At 41.5% G+C, this 14696-nt stretch overlaps 1 protein-coding gene across 3 annotated transcripts in view; it reads left to right on the top strand.

Moving 5' to 3' along the window:
• The window catches only part of LOC139408362 (3',5'-cyclic-AMP phosphodiesterase 4D-like), a 302623-nt gene that overhangs the window by 155297 nt on the left and 132630 nt on the right, over nt 1-14696 (top strand). The window contains exon 1 of one of the 3 annotated variants that reach the window (XM_071152142.1): nt 799-2962. The exons of 1 other annotated variant lie outside the window; for it this stretch is intronic. In XM_071152142.1, the coding sequence (XP_071008243.1) occupies nt 2877-2962 (86 nt within the window). In that variant the 5' untranslated portion in view covers nt 799-2876. Of the gene's footprint in view, nt 1-798; nt 2963-14696 lie in introns of those variants that run through there. One more of the 3 variants, XM_071152138.1, reaches the window with a different exon arrangement.

Genomic DNA, 14696 nt, shown 5'->3' on the forward strand with positions numbered 1-14696 from the left:
AAAGGAGATGATGGAGGGAGAGGCAAATTTAATAATGGAAATGCATAATGGACGATAAGAGATTGGAATGTGAAGAGATGTTAACTCGATGGAAGAATGCTAATTTGTTTTGGAAGGGCTGGACTCTTGAACATTTCAACATTTTTAAACGGACAGTCTTATATTATTCGGTTTTATATCAATCATGTCAATTTAAATTCCTCTAGTTTTTATGACCTTTGGTTGTTTTAAATAGGTTTAAACATCTCCGTTATTTGTGCTTTATTTATCTGTCTTTAGCTTAGTTGAATATGTATACATTCAGAAACAAATGGTTCCAAAAGGGTTATTTGGCTGTCCCTATAGGAGAACCCTTTTTGTTCTAGGTAGAACCCTTTTGGGTTCCATGTAGGTTTTACATGGAACCAAAAGGGTTCTACCTGCAACCAAAAAGGGTTCTTCAAAGGGTTCTCCTATTGGGACAGCCAAAGAACCCTTTTAGGTTGTAGATATAAACTTTTTTTAAAGAGTGTACCTGTTAGTTAGATTTATACTTAATACCTGGTTGAATACCAGTTAGTTGATAATTTCATCAGATAAGTGATATTCAATCATGTATTATATACAAGACTAACTAACATGTATAGATATTTAAACAGATTAAACAAGTCAGTTGAAACACACCAACAGCAGCCAGTCTAATCAGCTGTCATTCCAAATAGCCTCTCTCAGACACCTGAAAAGCTGCCTGTAGGGATCTCCCCTAAAGAGGCCCCCTCTGACTGACGATTCCACCAACATTCAGACACACACTCCCTCAGTCTCACACTCACAGTCACTCTGCTGCAGACGGGAGCCGGCTCTGCAGCGCAGCGAGAGATCGAGAGAGGGAAAGAGAGAGAGAGAGAGAGAGATTCTCTGGGCCCAGACAAAGACAGACAGGCATCCTGCTATGGATTAAGAGGACCTGACATACAGCTGGATTGTGGAGTCTTACAGAGAGAGAGAGAGAAAGAGAGTTGTTTTGTGCAGGAGAGGAGTGTGTTTTGTGTGGGGTGTTGTTTGTGTGTGTTGTGAGACAACGTGTGCTGTGTCTGTATATGTGTCTGAGTGTGTCCTGCATCTGTGTGAGAGTCAGTGTGTGCATCAGTCCCTGTGTGTGTGTGTTTATCCTGCACATACTACCAGGCATAGAGTGGGTCTCTCTTGCTCGGTGTCCCCCCGCGTGGGCTCTCCTCCTGGGTGTTGCTAGACATACAACTCCCCCGGGCTGGTTCTAGGTCTGGCCGTATGACCAGGGAAGGAAAGCCAGTCCAGAGAACCAACAGGACATCACAGACCAGGCACAGTTTCTTCAGATGACACCTGGCATACCTCTACCACCACCACCATGGAGGTATCTTACCTAGACATGATATACCTCTACCACCATCAGCCAGGCTGCAATACAAAAACGAAGATACTGAAAGTTCACTCCTGATCACTTGCCATTTGCTAGTTTTTTTGTATGTTCATACTGCCTTTGTGGCTTGAACCGGGATTGGGTGTACATTAACTTGCCTGACAGCTTTACTATACACATTGAAAATATCCATTGCAGGAAGAATGTGGTTTAGATATTTTTGAGGGAAGCGCAGCTCTCCCTAGCAACTCTATCCGTCTGACTGGTCGGGTTTTTCTCTCCACCCGTTCGGTCCACCCATCCATCAGGGAGCGAGAGAACATTAATCAAGCTGTTGACGCTAAGAGGATCAATAACATGAGCAGTTAGCTATGACCCCTGGCTGACCATGAGCAGTTAGCTACCATCCCTGGGCCTCCACGGATCATTGACATCACAGGAGGTTGTGATCAACCAGGAAGAGAAAAGCTGACCTGCAGTTTTCTTGACATGGCACCAACGTGGAAAATGACCCGTGGATTTAGGGTTAGAGCGGAATCCTCACCTTTCACTTGGATGAAAAGGAACGTTGTTCCTCCACTCAGATAATGCCTCAAAAAGTGTTAATTTCCTTGGGTGGATGAGAGGGATGAAGTGATTGAGGAAGAGATAGCGACTGAGAGAGAGAGGAGAGGTAGAATTCTCTGGGGGGAATCCAGCGATGAGACGTTCACGATGAAGACCACGGCAATGTGCCGGAATGAGTTTGATGTCCTAGTTGGAAGTCTTCCCAGGAAAAGGAGAGACAGATGTTCTCCTTTTGTTGTACTATTGCAGAATATCCTTCTAACAGTTAAAGAGAGAGACAGGGGATTTCCTGACTTGACTGGTTTCTGGTAGACTTTTCTGTGGAGTTTGTTTTTCAGGAGGGTATTGAAAGAACCTTACATGCCTGAGTATTGACACGTTCGCCTTAACCACTGAACCCTGGACAAATATTTACCATGGTGTTGTGCCACTGGGCACAGACGTCAGTTCAACGTGTAGTTTTTATTTACATTTGGCTGAGTTGTCAATTATTGTAAATTCAACATGAAATCAACAAAAAAATATCACCATGTCAATGGATTAAGGTTAAAGGTGAAGAAAAGCCCTTACGGTGATGACTCTCTGCAAATCCAATGAGTTTTCCATGTTAATTCAACGTCATCACATATATTTTGGGGGTTGAAATAATGTGGAAACAACGTTGATTCAGCCAGTTGTTGCCCAGTGGGGTAGTTCTAACCCCCGGCATAAACCAGTTCACCAAATATCATTTGGACAAATGTCACCCTCCCCAGCCAAATCGAAACTCTGCTTCACATTGAGAAGCCATCGAATTTGACTTTCAAAAACATGAAAAAGAGGGGAGAGAACCAAATGGTGAGAGACCATGTTTGTGGGATTCTAGTCTTTTATTTTAACCTGTGAGTGACAAATACTGTAGCAAAACGAGCACACACCTTTAGTTTAAATGAAGGCGGGTCGCTCTCAGGCGGGACGGGAGAAGAAAATGATGCACGTGAACAACTTCCCCTTCAGGAGGCATTCCTGGATCTGGTGAGTAGGCCTCAGTTCATGCTGGAACGTCTGTAGGGTATTACGCCATGGAATAACTGGAAAACCCAGAGAGGCTGGCATTTGGTTTAGGTTTGTGTGCGCGTGTGTATTTGTGTGTCTGACCTTCTGAGTAAGCTATTGTGTGTGTCTGCCTATCTGTGTTTGGCCACTTAATGCCTTGATAAGTGCACTTTGTCTGGGTAAGTCTGTCTGTGGAGGTGTGAATGAGGAGCTTGCAGGTCAGTCTTAGCCAGCCTTAGGAGGTTATATTATTTGTAGTGTAAACATGACTACCTGTGTGCCCACGGCCATACACTGTTACGCGAGATGTGAGGGAGACTGTGCTGTTGTATTTAATTCAATATCACTTAATTAATCCCTTCTAAGGCAATTAAAAGGGGGTTTTCCGTGCCACAATTACATGTCCTGCACAACACTGGATACAGACATACAGTACTATAAAGGCCACAGGGTATTTATCATGGAAATAAGTAGCTATGGAACATGCAGATAACTCAAGACAGTGATGTCATCTAAGGGGACTTAAAGGCCTGTGTATTGAATTTAGGTGGTGTCCTACTTGACCAATGGGAGATGCTGGTGGAAGTGTCTCCTATTGGATATTAGCCAATCACATTATAGCATGACAGCCGCGATTGGCCAAGATGTAGAATTTACTCTAAGGCTGCGTTCACACAGGCAATTCTGATATTTTTTCCACTAATTGGTCTTTTGACCAATCACATCAGATCTTCTCACATCGGATCTTTTTCAGAGCTGATGTGATTGGTCAATAATGAAAGAAAAAAGATCTGAATTGGGCTGCCTGTTTAAAGGCAGATTAAGAGTTGCCTTTGGTTTTCACAAGACCACTTAGTCAAATCAAATTTTACTTGTCACATGCGCTGAATACAACAGGTGTAAACCTTACCGTGAAATGCTTACTTACAAGCCCTTAACCAACAATGCAGTTCAAGAAATAGAGTTAAGGGAGGCGTACATTTGAATTTTTTTTAAATAGTCCAGGTGGCCATTTGAGTAATTGTTCATCAGTCTTATGGCTTGGGGGTAGAATCTGTTAAGGAGTCTTTTGGAACTGGACTGGGCTCTCCAGTACCGCTTGCTGTGTGGTATCAGAGAGAACAGTCTATGACTTGGGTGACTGGAGTTATTTAATTTTTTTTGGACCTTCCTCTGACACCACCTGCTATAGAGGTCCTGGATGGCAGGAAGCTTGGCCCCGGTGATGTACTGTACTGTAGTGTCATAATGAACAAAAAACATATCTATCAGTGCACACACAGAGAGACTGTACCTGTCCAAACACACACACACACACACACACACACACACACACACTCACACACACACACACACACACACACACGGAGACACACACACACACAATACAGCTATAGCTCAAGTTTACAGTAATGATAATACTGTAAGTCGCTCTGGATAAGAATGTCTGAAATATGACTAAAATGTAAATGAATAGACCGACACACTGACAACTTCCCCATCAAGCACCCCGCAATTATCACATGACAGCAACGTCACAAACATGTAGTGTTGTACCACTTTAAAGTAAAAGAAAGAATGTACAGCTAATCTCCTAATGCAGCTAAGCAAACAGACATGTCATCGAAGGGAGAGGCACAGAGAGAGACAGTTAATGTTTTTGCCAGCTCCAATGACAATAAATACCTCCTCCTTCCAGGCAATTGGCCCTGCTTATTTTCCAGCCAGGTCATTCAAGATTGACGTCAAAAATGGAAGTCTAGCCATGTCCTGAGGACGTCGGTAATCAGCTTCAAAACCGGTCACTAGGGGTAACAGTGAGCGCTATTGCCATCAAACAGGCTTGGGTTGTAGACGTGGGCGGTGGATGAGCGTAATCACATGATTCTGGATCAGAAGGTTGCGTGTTCGATCCCAGTCGTGGGGTTTTAACCCTATCCCAACCCTTAACCTTTACCTTAACCATTCAGAATGAGTGACTAAACGTCATGTTTTAACCCTATCTAAAACCTTAACCCTTAACCCTTACCTTAACCATTCAGAATGAGTGACTAAACTTAATAGTTTAACCCTATTCCAACCCTTAACCCTTACCTTAACCATTCAGAATGAGTGACTAAACGTCATGTTTTAACCCTATCTAAAACCTTAACCCTTAACCCTTACCTTAACCATTCAGAATGAGTGACTAAACGTCATGTTTTAACCCTATCTAAAACCTTAACCCTTACCTTAACCAGTCAGAATGAGTGACTAAACGTCATGTTTTAACCCTATCCCAACCCTTAACCCTTAACCCTTACCTTAACCATTCAGAATGAGTGACTAAACTGAACCCGTAACTTAAAAATCTGACGTTTGGAGAATGTGGATGAACGTCTAATTCTGCAGTGAGACTGTGAGAGCTTGTTGTTATTTTCATACAATCAATCTTAAATGTAAAATCTGCGTAGAGACCACAGGCGTGTATTTAGCAGCGAACTCGGCCCGTTCAAAAATCATAGGTTTGGTGAGCCTGTCTATTTTCTTTTCCATCTGTCAGGAAAATCATTTGCTGTTGTCTCCTGAGAGGAGGCTTTTCACAATTGTTCTGTAACTTCATAGCACAAAAAAAAGAGATTCATCAAAACAGAGATGCACAGGGGTTTCTTTCGAGTGTGAATAACTTTGTGATAGATATGGAAAACACCTCAAAGACCTTTGGGTTTCTGAAGCAGAGCGGAGGATACTGGACTTTGGTGCTACTGTAGACAGAGAAATAAAGTGCCTAATTTATAATATCTTATATCTAACATTCACAATATGTCAATCAATGATTTTTCACAGCATGTGAACACTCAACCACTGCTTTGCCACAGTACCAAGCTCTAAAATGTGAATGACTTTTAAAGTTACTCTTGTATATAAGAAACAGAAAGAACCAAAAATAATCTTACACTATCCAGAATAGCCGGTGAGATTTCCAAACCTACTTGGCATTGCCAATGAATAACACTGTCACCTTATGTGAACCGCACATCAACCGGCAACACGTTCCAACCCTCCTAATGAATAGTGTCGTCGTTGCTAATCATCTGTGTTCTGGCTGAACATGTGTGAGCAAAGCAGGCTGATATAATGTGCACTAATGAGATAATGAGATTACTGTAGCGTATTGGCACTATTTTCTCCGCTGTGTTCTGGGCCTTGTGTGTGACCCGTTTTGTTTTTGCCGCGTGGAGAGAAGAGATTAGGATAGTATGTTCCCCCGAGGTGGCCGTCAGACAGACATATCCTGCGCCTTATCGTCTTGAGGGGCTAAGTGAATGACTTCAGGAAGTCAACATGTCTTGGACTGTTCTGAGAGCAGCATGTGTTGTTTTGTCAGTGGTGTGTTTTAACTGAACATTCAGAAATGAGTTTCTCTGGACAGGATTCAGGATAGTCAGAGTTTATTTTGACTGTTGTAAACACATTTGAAACAATAAGCTATTTTCAATCGGTCAAAGATAAAGGCCCAATAATGTGATTTTCCTGTGTTTTATATATATTTCCACACTATGAGGTTGGAATAACATTGTGAAAATGATTATAATGCTGTTTTAGTGTAAGAACTGTTTGAAAATAAATGTAATCTTGTTTTGGTGGGTGGAGTTTTGGCCTGCCTCACCAGGCGGTGAATTAGTCAGTAGACTCACAGGTTTTCCCCTCCCCACTCAGACATGTCCCAGACAGTCCTAGCAACATTATTGCTTGAGAAATGGCTCTTTGCAATTTTGTAAAAGTTTATTTGTATCATTTTAATTAAAAACAATCACAGTTAATTGTTACCCAGAAATTATTTAATATTGAGATAAAATAAAACATTGGACCTTTAACAATAGGCCAGCAGGGAAGCAGCATATAAAACAGTCTGACAGTGTCCACTACTAGTGTACTAAATAGTATGCAAAAAAAATGTTTTTTAGTATGTGATCAAAAATAAATAATTGTACTCTGAATGCATCATCTAATGCGCGATTGCGTTGACTCACGCCATTCGTTCATTTTGGTACAGCGGGTCAATTTATCTGATTATCAGCTAAAAAGACAAGTGAATTTTACTAGACCAAACACCAAAATGAGTATGCAACTTAAGTATGTAGTACGCTAGTATGGGTATTTGGACATGGCCACTGTATTGAAAAGCATTCTACGGTAAGTTATTTGCAATTTTTTCAAATAATAGTTCAGTTATGTGTTGGTTTTGGTTTTTGTACCAGAGACAATTCACCTGCTAGAATACAGCTCTCCTGACTCTCCCCACTCTCCTCACTCTCCCCACTCTCCTCACTCTCCCCACTCTCCTCATTCTCCACACCCTCCTCACTCTCCCCACTCTCCTCATTCTCCACACCCTCCTCACTCTCCCCACTCTCCTCATTCTCCACACCCTCCTCACTCTCCTCATTCTCCACACTCTCCCCACTCTCCTCACTCTCCTCATTCTCCCCACTCTCCTCATTCTCTTCATTCTCCACACCCTCCCCACTCTCCTCATTCTCCACACTCTCCCCACTCTCCTCATTCTCCACACCCTCCTCACTCTCCCCACTCTCCTTGTCCCAACATGGTTCTAGAGTGTTTTTAGCTTTCCCATCCTAGTTTATGGACACTACCCCCTACTCTACAACCCCCAGCTCCACCCCCACACCACCTCCTAACAAAGAGCAGCGAGAGGAAAGATTTGTCCTTTCTCAGCACCAGGTTCTCCTACCCTCTCTCAACACACTGAAAATATAGCTAACCTTTTCAGAGCGAACACTGATGACTGTATAAAAGGGATTTGGCAAGTGGAGACACGCTGCACAGCACAACGCCCATCCTCATCCGCTGTAATCACTGAGCTCTTTGACGTCAGTCACATTGTATACAGACACAAACGTACACAGACACGCGGTTATTGAACACACTGTTATTATGCACTAAATTGGTACACGCAGCCCATTGTAGCTTTAGTGACACTGGAGGGGTTTTCAAAGAGTTTATCTATGTGGCTTTCTGTTAGTGATGGGGGGGAAACATCAATATAGTTACATATGTTGATATTATTATATATCATATCGTATCGTTTCGACAATATCGCAATATTATTTATGCGCTAGTTGGCTGTACCTGCACCAAAACTCCAGTATTTTTCCTTAGCTTGTTCCTCATGTTCTTTTTAAATAGGGAGACTGGATTGGGTATTTGTTTTCAGCACTTTTATTTCCATGACTGATCAAAACCTTTCTCATGGCTTCTCTCTTGTCCCTCTGCAGCAGATATGTGGTGAGCAGTATCGAATTGCGGATACATATGGAATTGTGAGAATCACATTACATATCGTATTGGCACCTAAGTATCGTACTAATATTGTATTGTGAGGTCCCTGGTAATTCCCAGCCCTAGTTTCTATTGTGGCTTGTGACAGACAGAGAGACAGACAGACAGACAGACAGACAGACAGACAGACAGACAGAGGCCTCTCATATACCTGTCATGGTAATAGACCTTAGACAATAAGATTACCACTTCAAAGACTCATGTGTTTATCATGAGACTCCCAAACTTGCCTCTTCGCCTCCGACAACAAGGCCGCTAGCACTCAGCGAATGTAATGACATTTTGAACCAGACATAATTACATCAGACAGATTAGGTTGGTCGTGGTGTGGTCCTTTGGCTCAAAATCTCTGTTGACGCACCAGAAGGATCATTTTCTGTTTTTGCTATTTTCGTAATCTTCTTTCTAGCAAACTTTGCAACGGATAATACTTGAGGGTAATATCATGAGTTGAAAATCATACAATGGAAGTAAAGCTGAATGCGACAGCTTCCCTCAGACAATCGGCCATTGTTTTCATGTTACTTTATAACATTCTTGAAGGTTTTCAGTATGCAGTCATCGCTTACCAATCAGGTCTCAGTCAGGTCTGTCATTATGACGTGGCCTCTTGTCATGTGGTTGGGGACTTATGGCCCCATAATGGAGTAAGGCCATCATGTGCTCTTAATGAATGATTCATTGAATGGTAATTACTATGGAGGTAAGGGTTTCAGTGTGAGTATCCTTTACCAGTCACTGATTGAAAGCACATTGCTGATGGTGGTAATGATTCATCTGTGAGAACCCTGTGTAATTTACTTCACAGACACTCTTCATATTGATATTGCCCTTTTGGGGCATACTCAGTAAAGTCTGAGCATTGTAGACAGAAATGTTCTTTACAGAATAATGCGCTTATATTTAGCCACTTTTATGTTGGATTAGAGAAATTGCTGGACTTGGTGGTTGATTGTCTCATTGTCCAAATTGTATACACTGAGTGTACAAAACATTAAGAACACCTGTTCTTTCCATGACATGGACTGACCAGCTGAATCCAGGTGAAACTATGATCCCTTATTGATGTCACTTGTTAAATCCACTTCAATCAGTGTAGATGAAGGGGAGGAGACGGGTTAAAGAAGGATTTTTTAAGCCTTGAGACAATTGAGACATAGATTGTGTATGGGTGAGGGTGAATGGGCAAGACAAAAAACTGAACAGCCTTTGAATGGGGTATGCCAGGCGGACCAGTTTGAGTCAAGAACTGCAACACTGCTGGGTTTTTCACGCTCCACAGTTTCTCATGTGTATCAAGAATGGTCCATCACCCAAAGGACATCCAGCCAACTTGACACAACTGTGGGAAGCATTGGAGTCAACATGGGCTACAACATGGGGGGGGGGGGGGGGGCAACTCAATATTAGGAAGGAGTACTTCATGTTTTGTACACTCAGTGTAAATGTTTAGCCTCCCAGGGACCGCAGAGGGAAATTATTATTCAGAGATGTAAATGAAAAGATGACCAGACAAATGAATAAGCACAGACGACTCAATGACCTCTCCCTTGGTATAGGATGAGGAGTACATCACATCTGAAGTGACTACAGCAATCTGCTTGGCTCGGATCCCCTCCGATATCACCGATTTAATGGATGGGAGATTAAAAGCATAAGAAATGGGTCCTGGCTGGCGTCGTTACAAAAGTGATGAAATATGATCATCATTTCATGTCTTCTATTTTTCATGGGAAAGATAGTCGCAGGTGAAACACTACAACACTTTCAGTCCAAACAGAATAGATACAGCTGCAAAGGAAAGCAATGGAGTCATTACTAACCCTGTTGTCTTCTCCAGTATTGCTTCCGAATGAACCCTGACCTTTTTGTTTTGCTGAGTTTGATCCCTCATCTTGTTCTCTCATGTTGATTATGGCATTTATTTTAACCTTAATTTTGTTGAGGTCCTCATTTTTTTGTTGAGCCTGGCACATTTGAACCCTGGGTTTGTTGTCTTATGCTGAGTTTTGAACTCAAATGACCTTGTTTAGTTTTTTTCTTATTTAACTATGGCACATATTACCTGTTTGACTCTCTACCTTCAAATGTTATGGCGTAGGTGTTCGTGACAAACACCAATGAATCCCTGCAATTCTCTGTGTATGCTGGCCCCGGGACTTTAGGCAACAGGCCATAGTGTGACATGCATCAACCAGCGTTGTGGAAAGGTCCCAAGCGGGGGGGGGGGGGGGGGGAAATCCTAATACATCTGTGCCTTTTGCAAAACAACCTCCAGTGCCAGACGATGTAACATTAATTGGTGTTGGTTCCTAACCCAGTGGTATTCAATCGAGGGTCCGCAGCCCCTAGGGGTCCCCAGAGGTACTGCAGGGGGGGGCACAAATATATAAAGTATGTTTTTATGAATATTGCTGGAATACAGAATAAACTCATTTTGAATTACATACTTACAGAAGAAAGGAGGAGAATATATTTTTTCTAATGATGGCAACTTTATTTCTCAACTCCTAACATTGAACCAATTACACTCATTGGAGTATTTTATTTAACCTTTATTTAAGTAGCCAAACCCCAGATGATGCTGGGCCAATTGTGCCCTGCCCTATGGGACTCCCAATCACGGCCGGTTTTGATACAGCCTGGAATCGAACCAAGCTCTGTAGTGACACCTTGAGCACTGAGATGCAGTGCCTTAGACCGCTGCACCACTCAGGAGTATCTGACATAGGCTTATTGAGGTTTGCGCTGTTCTGTGAAAGGAGTAGAACACAGCATTGTAAGACATCTTCACTTTCTTGGAAATTTCTTGCATGGAATTGCCTTCATTTCTCAGAACAAGAATAGGCTTACGAGTTTCAGAAGAAAGGCCAGTTTTATTGCTTCTTTAATCAGGACAACAGTTTTCAGAAAGGGTTTTCCAATGATCAATTAGCCTTTTAAAATTATAAACTTAGATTAGCTAACACACGGTGCCATTGGAACACAGGAGTGATGGTTGCTGATAATGGGCCTCTGTACGCCTATGCAGATATTCCATAGAAAATCAGCCGTTTCCAGCTACGATAGTCATTTACAAGATTAACAATGTCTACAATGTATTTCTGATCAAATTGATGTTATTTTAATGGACAAAAAATTTGATTTTATTTCAAAAACAAGAACATTTCTAAGTTAACCCCAAACTTTTTAACAGTAGTGTACATTTTTGTTTACATACACAGACACACACAATTATAATGTGGGGAGGTCAAAATAATGAAGAACAATCTTCCAAATATATTAATTTTAAAATGTTGATTACTTCTCTTTGTCATTGTGATGATTCACCTGATGATAAGACCAGACGTGAATATATATATATTTTTTAGCTAATGTATGATTGGGGTCCCTAGTTCGCTGGTTTGCCTGGGGTGTGGTCAAAGACATCTCCCTGGAAATATGGCTACCAGTTTTGACTTGATATTGCCACAGGCAAATAGTCATTGCACACCATAGGTGGGCTGAACACATGGCAGAAATGGTCGTCTTCCAAATAGAAAATGAATGGATTGATAGTTTGACCATTAGAGCATAATAAGGGCACTGAGATGTGTTCTCTAGTATAACTGCAAAGTATATACACCACCAGACCCTTTAAATCAGGTCCAGTAGCCATTACTCACCTAACCCTTCTGCTATGGGTTCACAGGCAGCTTCATAGCCATTATTTCATTTCCTTCACAGACATGACAAGATTCAGCAGATGTGAATCTACAGTATATAGGCTCTGGTCGTACAGGTTGACTATCACTTGAGGCAGATCTCCAAGAAGATCCACTTACCCCCATTCCAAATCTTACCTAAAATATTCAGAGGATAAAATTAAAAAAGGCCATGAATCAGCGCTCTGGGATTTTTTCCAATGACGTACTACAAGCTCAAGGCTTCCCAGTTGTATCATGGTATGTGACAGAGATTGTTTCATTGTGTGAATTTGTCAATGTCACATAAACAAGGGCTCTGTCAAGAGGAACTAGCTTGGCACCCTCTCAACCCGCCCCAGGGGGCTAAGTGGGAAATGAATAAATCATTTATTGAAAAAGAAATAGAGGCAACTGTAGAAAGATCCCCCCCCCCCCCCTTAGTGGTCAGCTGTACTTGGTTAGGGTATCTATGTAATGAGGCCTTTACATGAAGGAGGCCTTTATGTGAAGAACACCTTCGTAGTTTCAGAGGATTAAAGAGATACTTCTGGATTTTGGCAATGAGGCCCTTTATTTACTTCCCCAGAGTCAGATGAACTTGTGGATACCATTTGTATGTCCCTGTGTCCAGTATGAAGGAAGTTAGAGCTAGTTTCGCCAACCAGTGCTAACTAATGTTAGCACAATGACTGGAAGTCTATGGGTATCTGCTAGCATGCAAAAAGATAATGCAAACAATTCAACAACAAAACATTGTATATTAGGGTGTGTGTGTGTGTCACCTCACAGTGTGATTATGTTTAATCCATTTTTTTATAGGTAAATTTGCTGTTTGCCTTAGCAATTGGAGATGGACGGGAGTTCATGCGATCATAAAATAATGTTTTTTTGAGTTGAACTCTTTTTTTGTTATCAAAATACGTTTTTTGGGCAGAAATGCCTTCTGGAACGTGAACGTTCATGTGCCTTTATAAAAAACGTGTATGCCATCTGTAAATATGAATATAATTGTTAAATTACGAGCCCAGTTGGTTTAGCCATGTAAAAAGTGAGCAACCTTCCCGCTAGCCATGATTGGCTGAGATAATGAGTGAGCTGGAAATGCTGAGAGATGAGTTTGGATTGGTCTGCCATGGAGCACGCTTCTGCCTATAACATGAGCTGGTCAGTATGTGTAGGTAATCTTTTCTAAAGAGGCTTTTTTGAAAGATATCACGTAGTAGAACTGTATAAGTGTTGCTCTCCACTTTCTGGGGGATCAAGTTTTGAAATCCATGGAATTAGAGTATGATAGCTAAGGAGATGGAGAAAATTCTGGTATTTGATTGCAAATATACAGACAGAGTCGAAAAGAGAACACAGAGAAAGCTGTTGTAAAACTTCAAACTATCTTCAAACTAAGGGCAACCATGGCATCCGTGACAGAGAAGGAGATGCATCCATCCATATATATATGGGTAACAGAGTCTAGCTAGCTACATTTTCAGATAATACACGTTTTTAATTTCGTCAGAAAGTAATTTTCATTTAAAGTTAGTGTACTGTTAGCTAGCTAGCTAACATTAGCTGGCTGGCTCACTAGCTAACGTTGATGTATGATCTGTGTAGTAATATTTTTCTTATCTCAGAGCCATTTACATTGCTAGTTATAACCTAATGTTAGCTTACTAACATTGAACCTGGTTGGTTAGCTACCTGCAGTTTCAGGTAGTAACGTCATGGGTTGGGATTATGGTTCATTGTTTAGCTAGCTAGCTACATATCTAAACAAAAAACTCCACTATGCAAGTAACCATTTCAATAGAATGTTCATGATGTCAGTGTGACAAATACCAATAGATGTAGCTGTTAAATTATCTCTGGCTATCTACTCCGATTTCAGAGCACTCTCGTCTGAGTGTGTCAGAGCACAGAATAACTGACAAATGTAAGAACGCTCAATACCCATAGAATATGGCCGGTGTCAGTAAACGTTGGCAAAAAATAGTAATTCAATTGTTACCAGCAGCACGGTTGCAGTCACCAACACTCTAAATAACATAAAAACAGCCTAACCAGCTCTGCTAGGGTGAGTAAATGGTCAGAGTGAGCTGTTCTCTCATTTGTGTCTTTAAGTAGCTGGGAAACTAGCAAATGTTAGACAGTTAGCTTGGGTGCTTGACTGCTGTTGTTAGGCCAGAACGCTCAACCCTACTCCTCAGCCAGAGTGTCCAGTGTCCAGTAGCAAAACACCTTGAATTTATAAACAGACAATCTGACAACGCTCTGAGTTTACCAATGCCCAGAGCACCCTCTGACACTCCAGATCAAATTTATGAACACGCCCATAGTATAAACCAGCCTTTAGTCTTGAAATCTTTGGTTGTTTAGTACATGGCCTCACATGTGAATCCTTAGAGATAGTGGGGCTAAAGCTTAAGAGGGTGTGAACGATGCTGAATGGGTGTAGACAAAGAAGAGCTCTCTAGTAGGTACCAAACTATTCCAGGGTAATTTTCTCAAAAGTGAGGTTACAAGTTTATCAACTTTCAAAGCAGAATTACTTTCCCATTGTTACTCAACTGTAGTGTGTGATATACCATTTTCTAGCTCTGAGTCTCTACTTTTATCCAATGTAAAAAACACTTTTTCAAATTTTGCTACATAATACCAAATCGAGCTGGTCGGTCAAATATTACTGGACA

Source organism: Oncorhynchus clarkii, chromosome 5 (genome assembly GCF_045791955.1).
Source record: "Oncorhynchus clarkii lewisi isolate Uvic-CL-2024 chromosome 5, UVic_Ocla_1.0, whole genome shotgun sequence".
Classification (NCBI taxonomy): domain Eukaryota; kingdom Metazoa; phylum Chordata; class Actinopteri; order Salmoniformes; family Salmonidae; genus Oncorhynchus; species Oncorhynchus clarkii.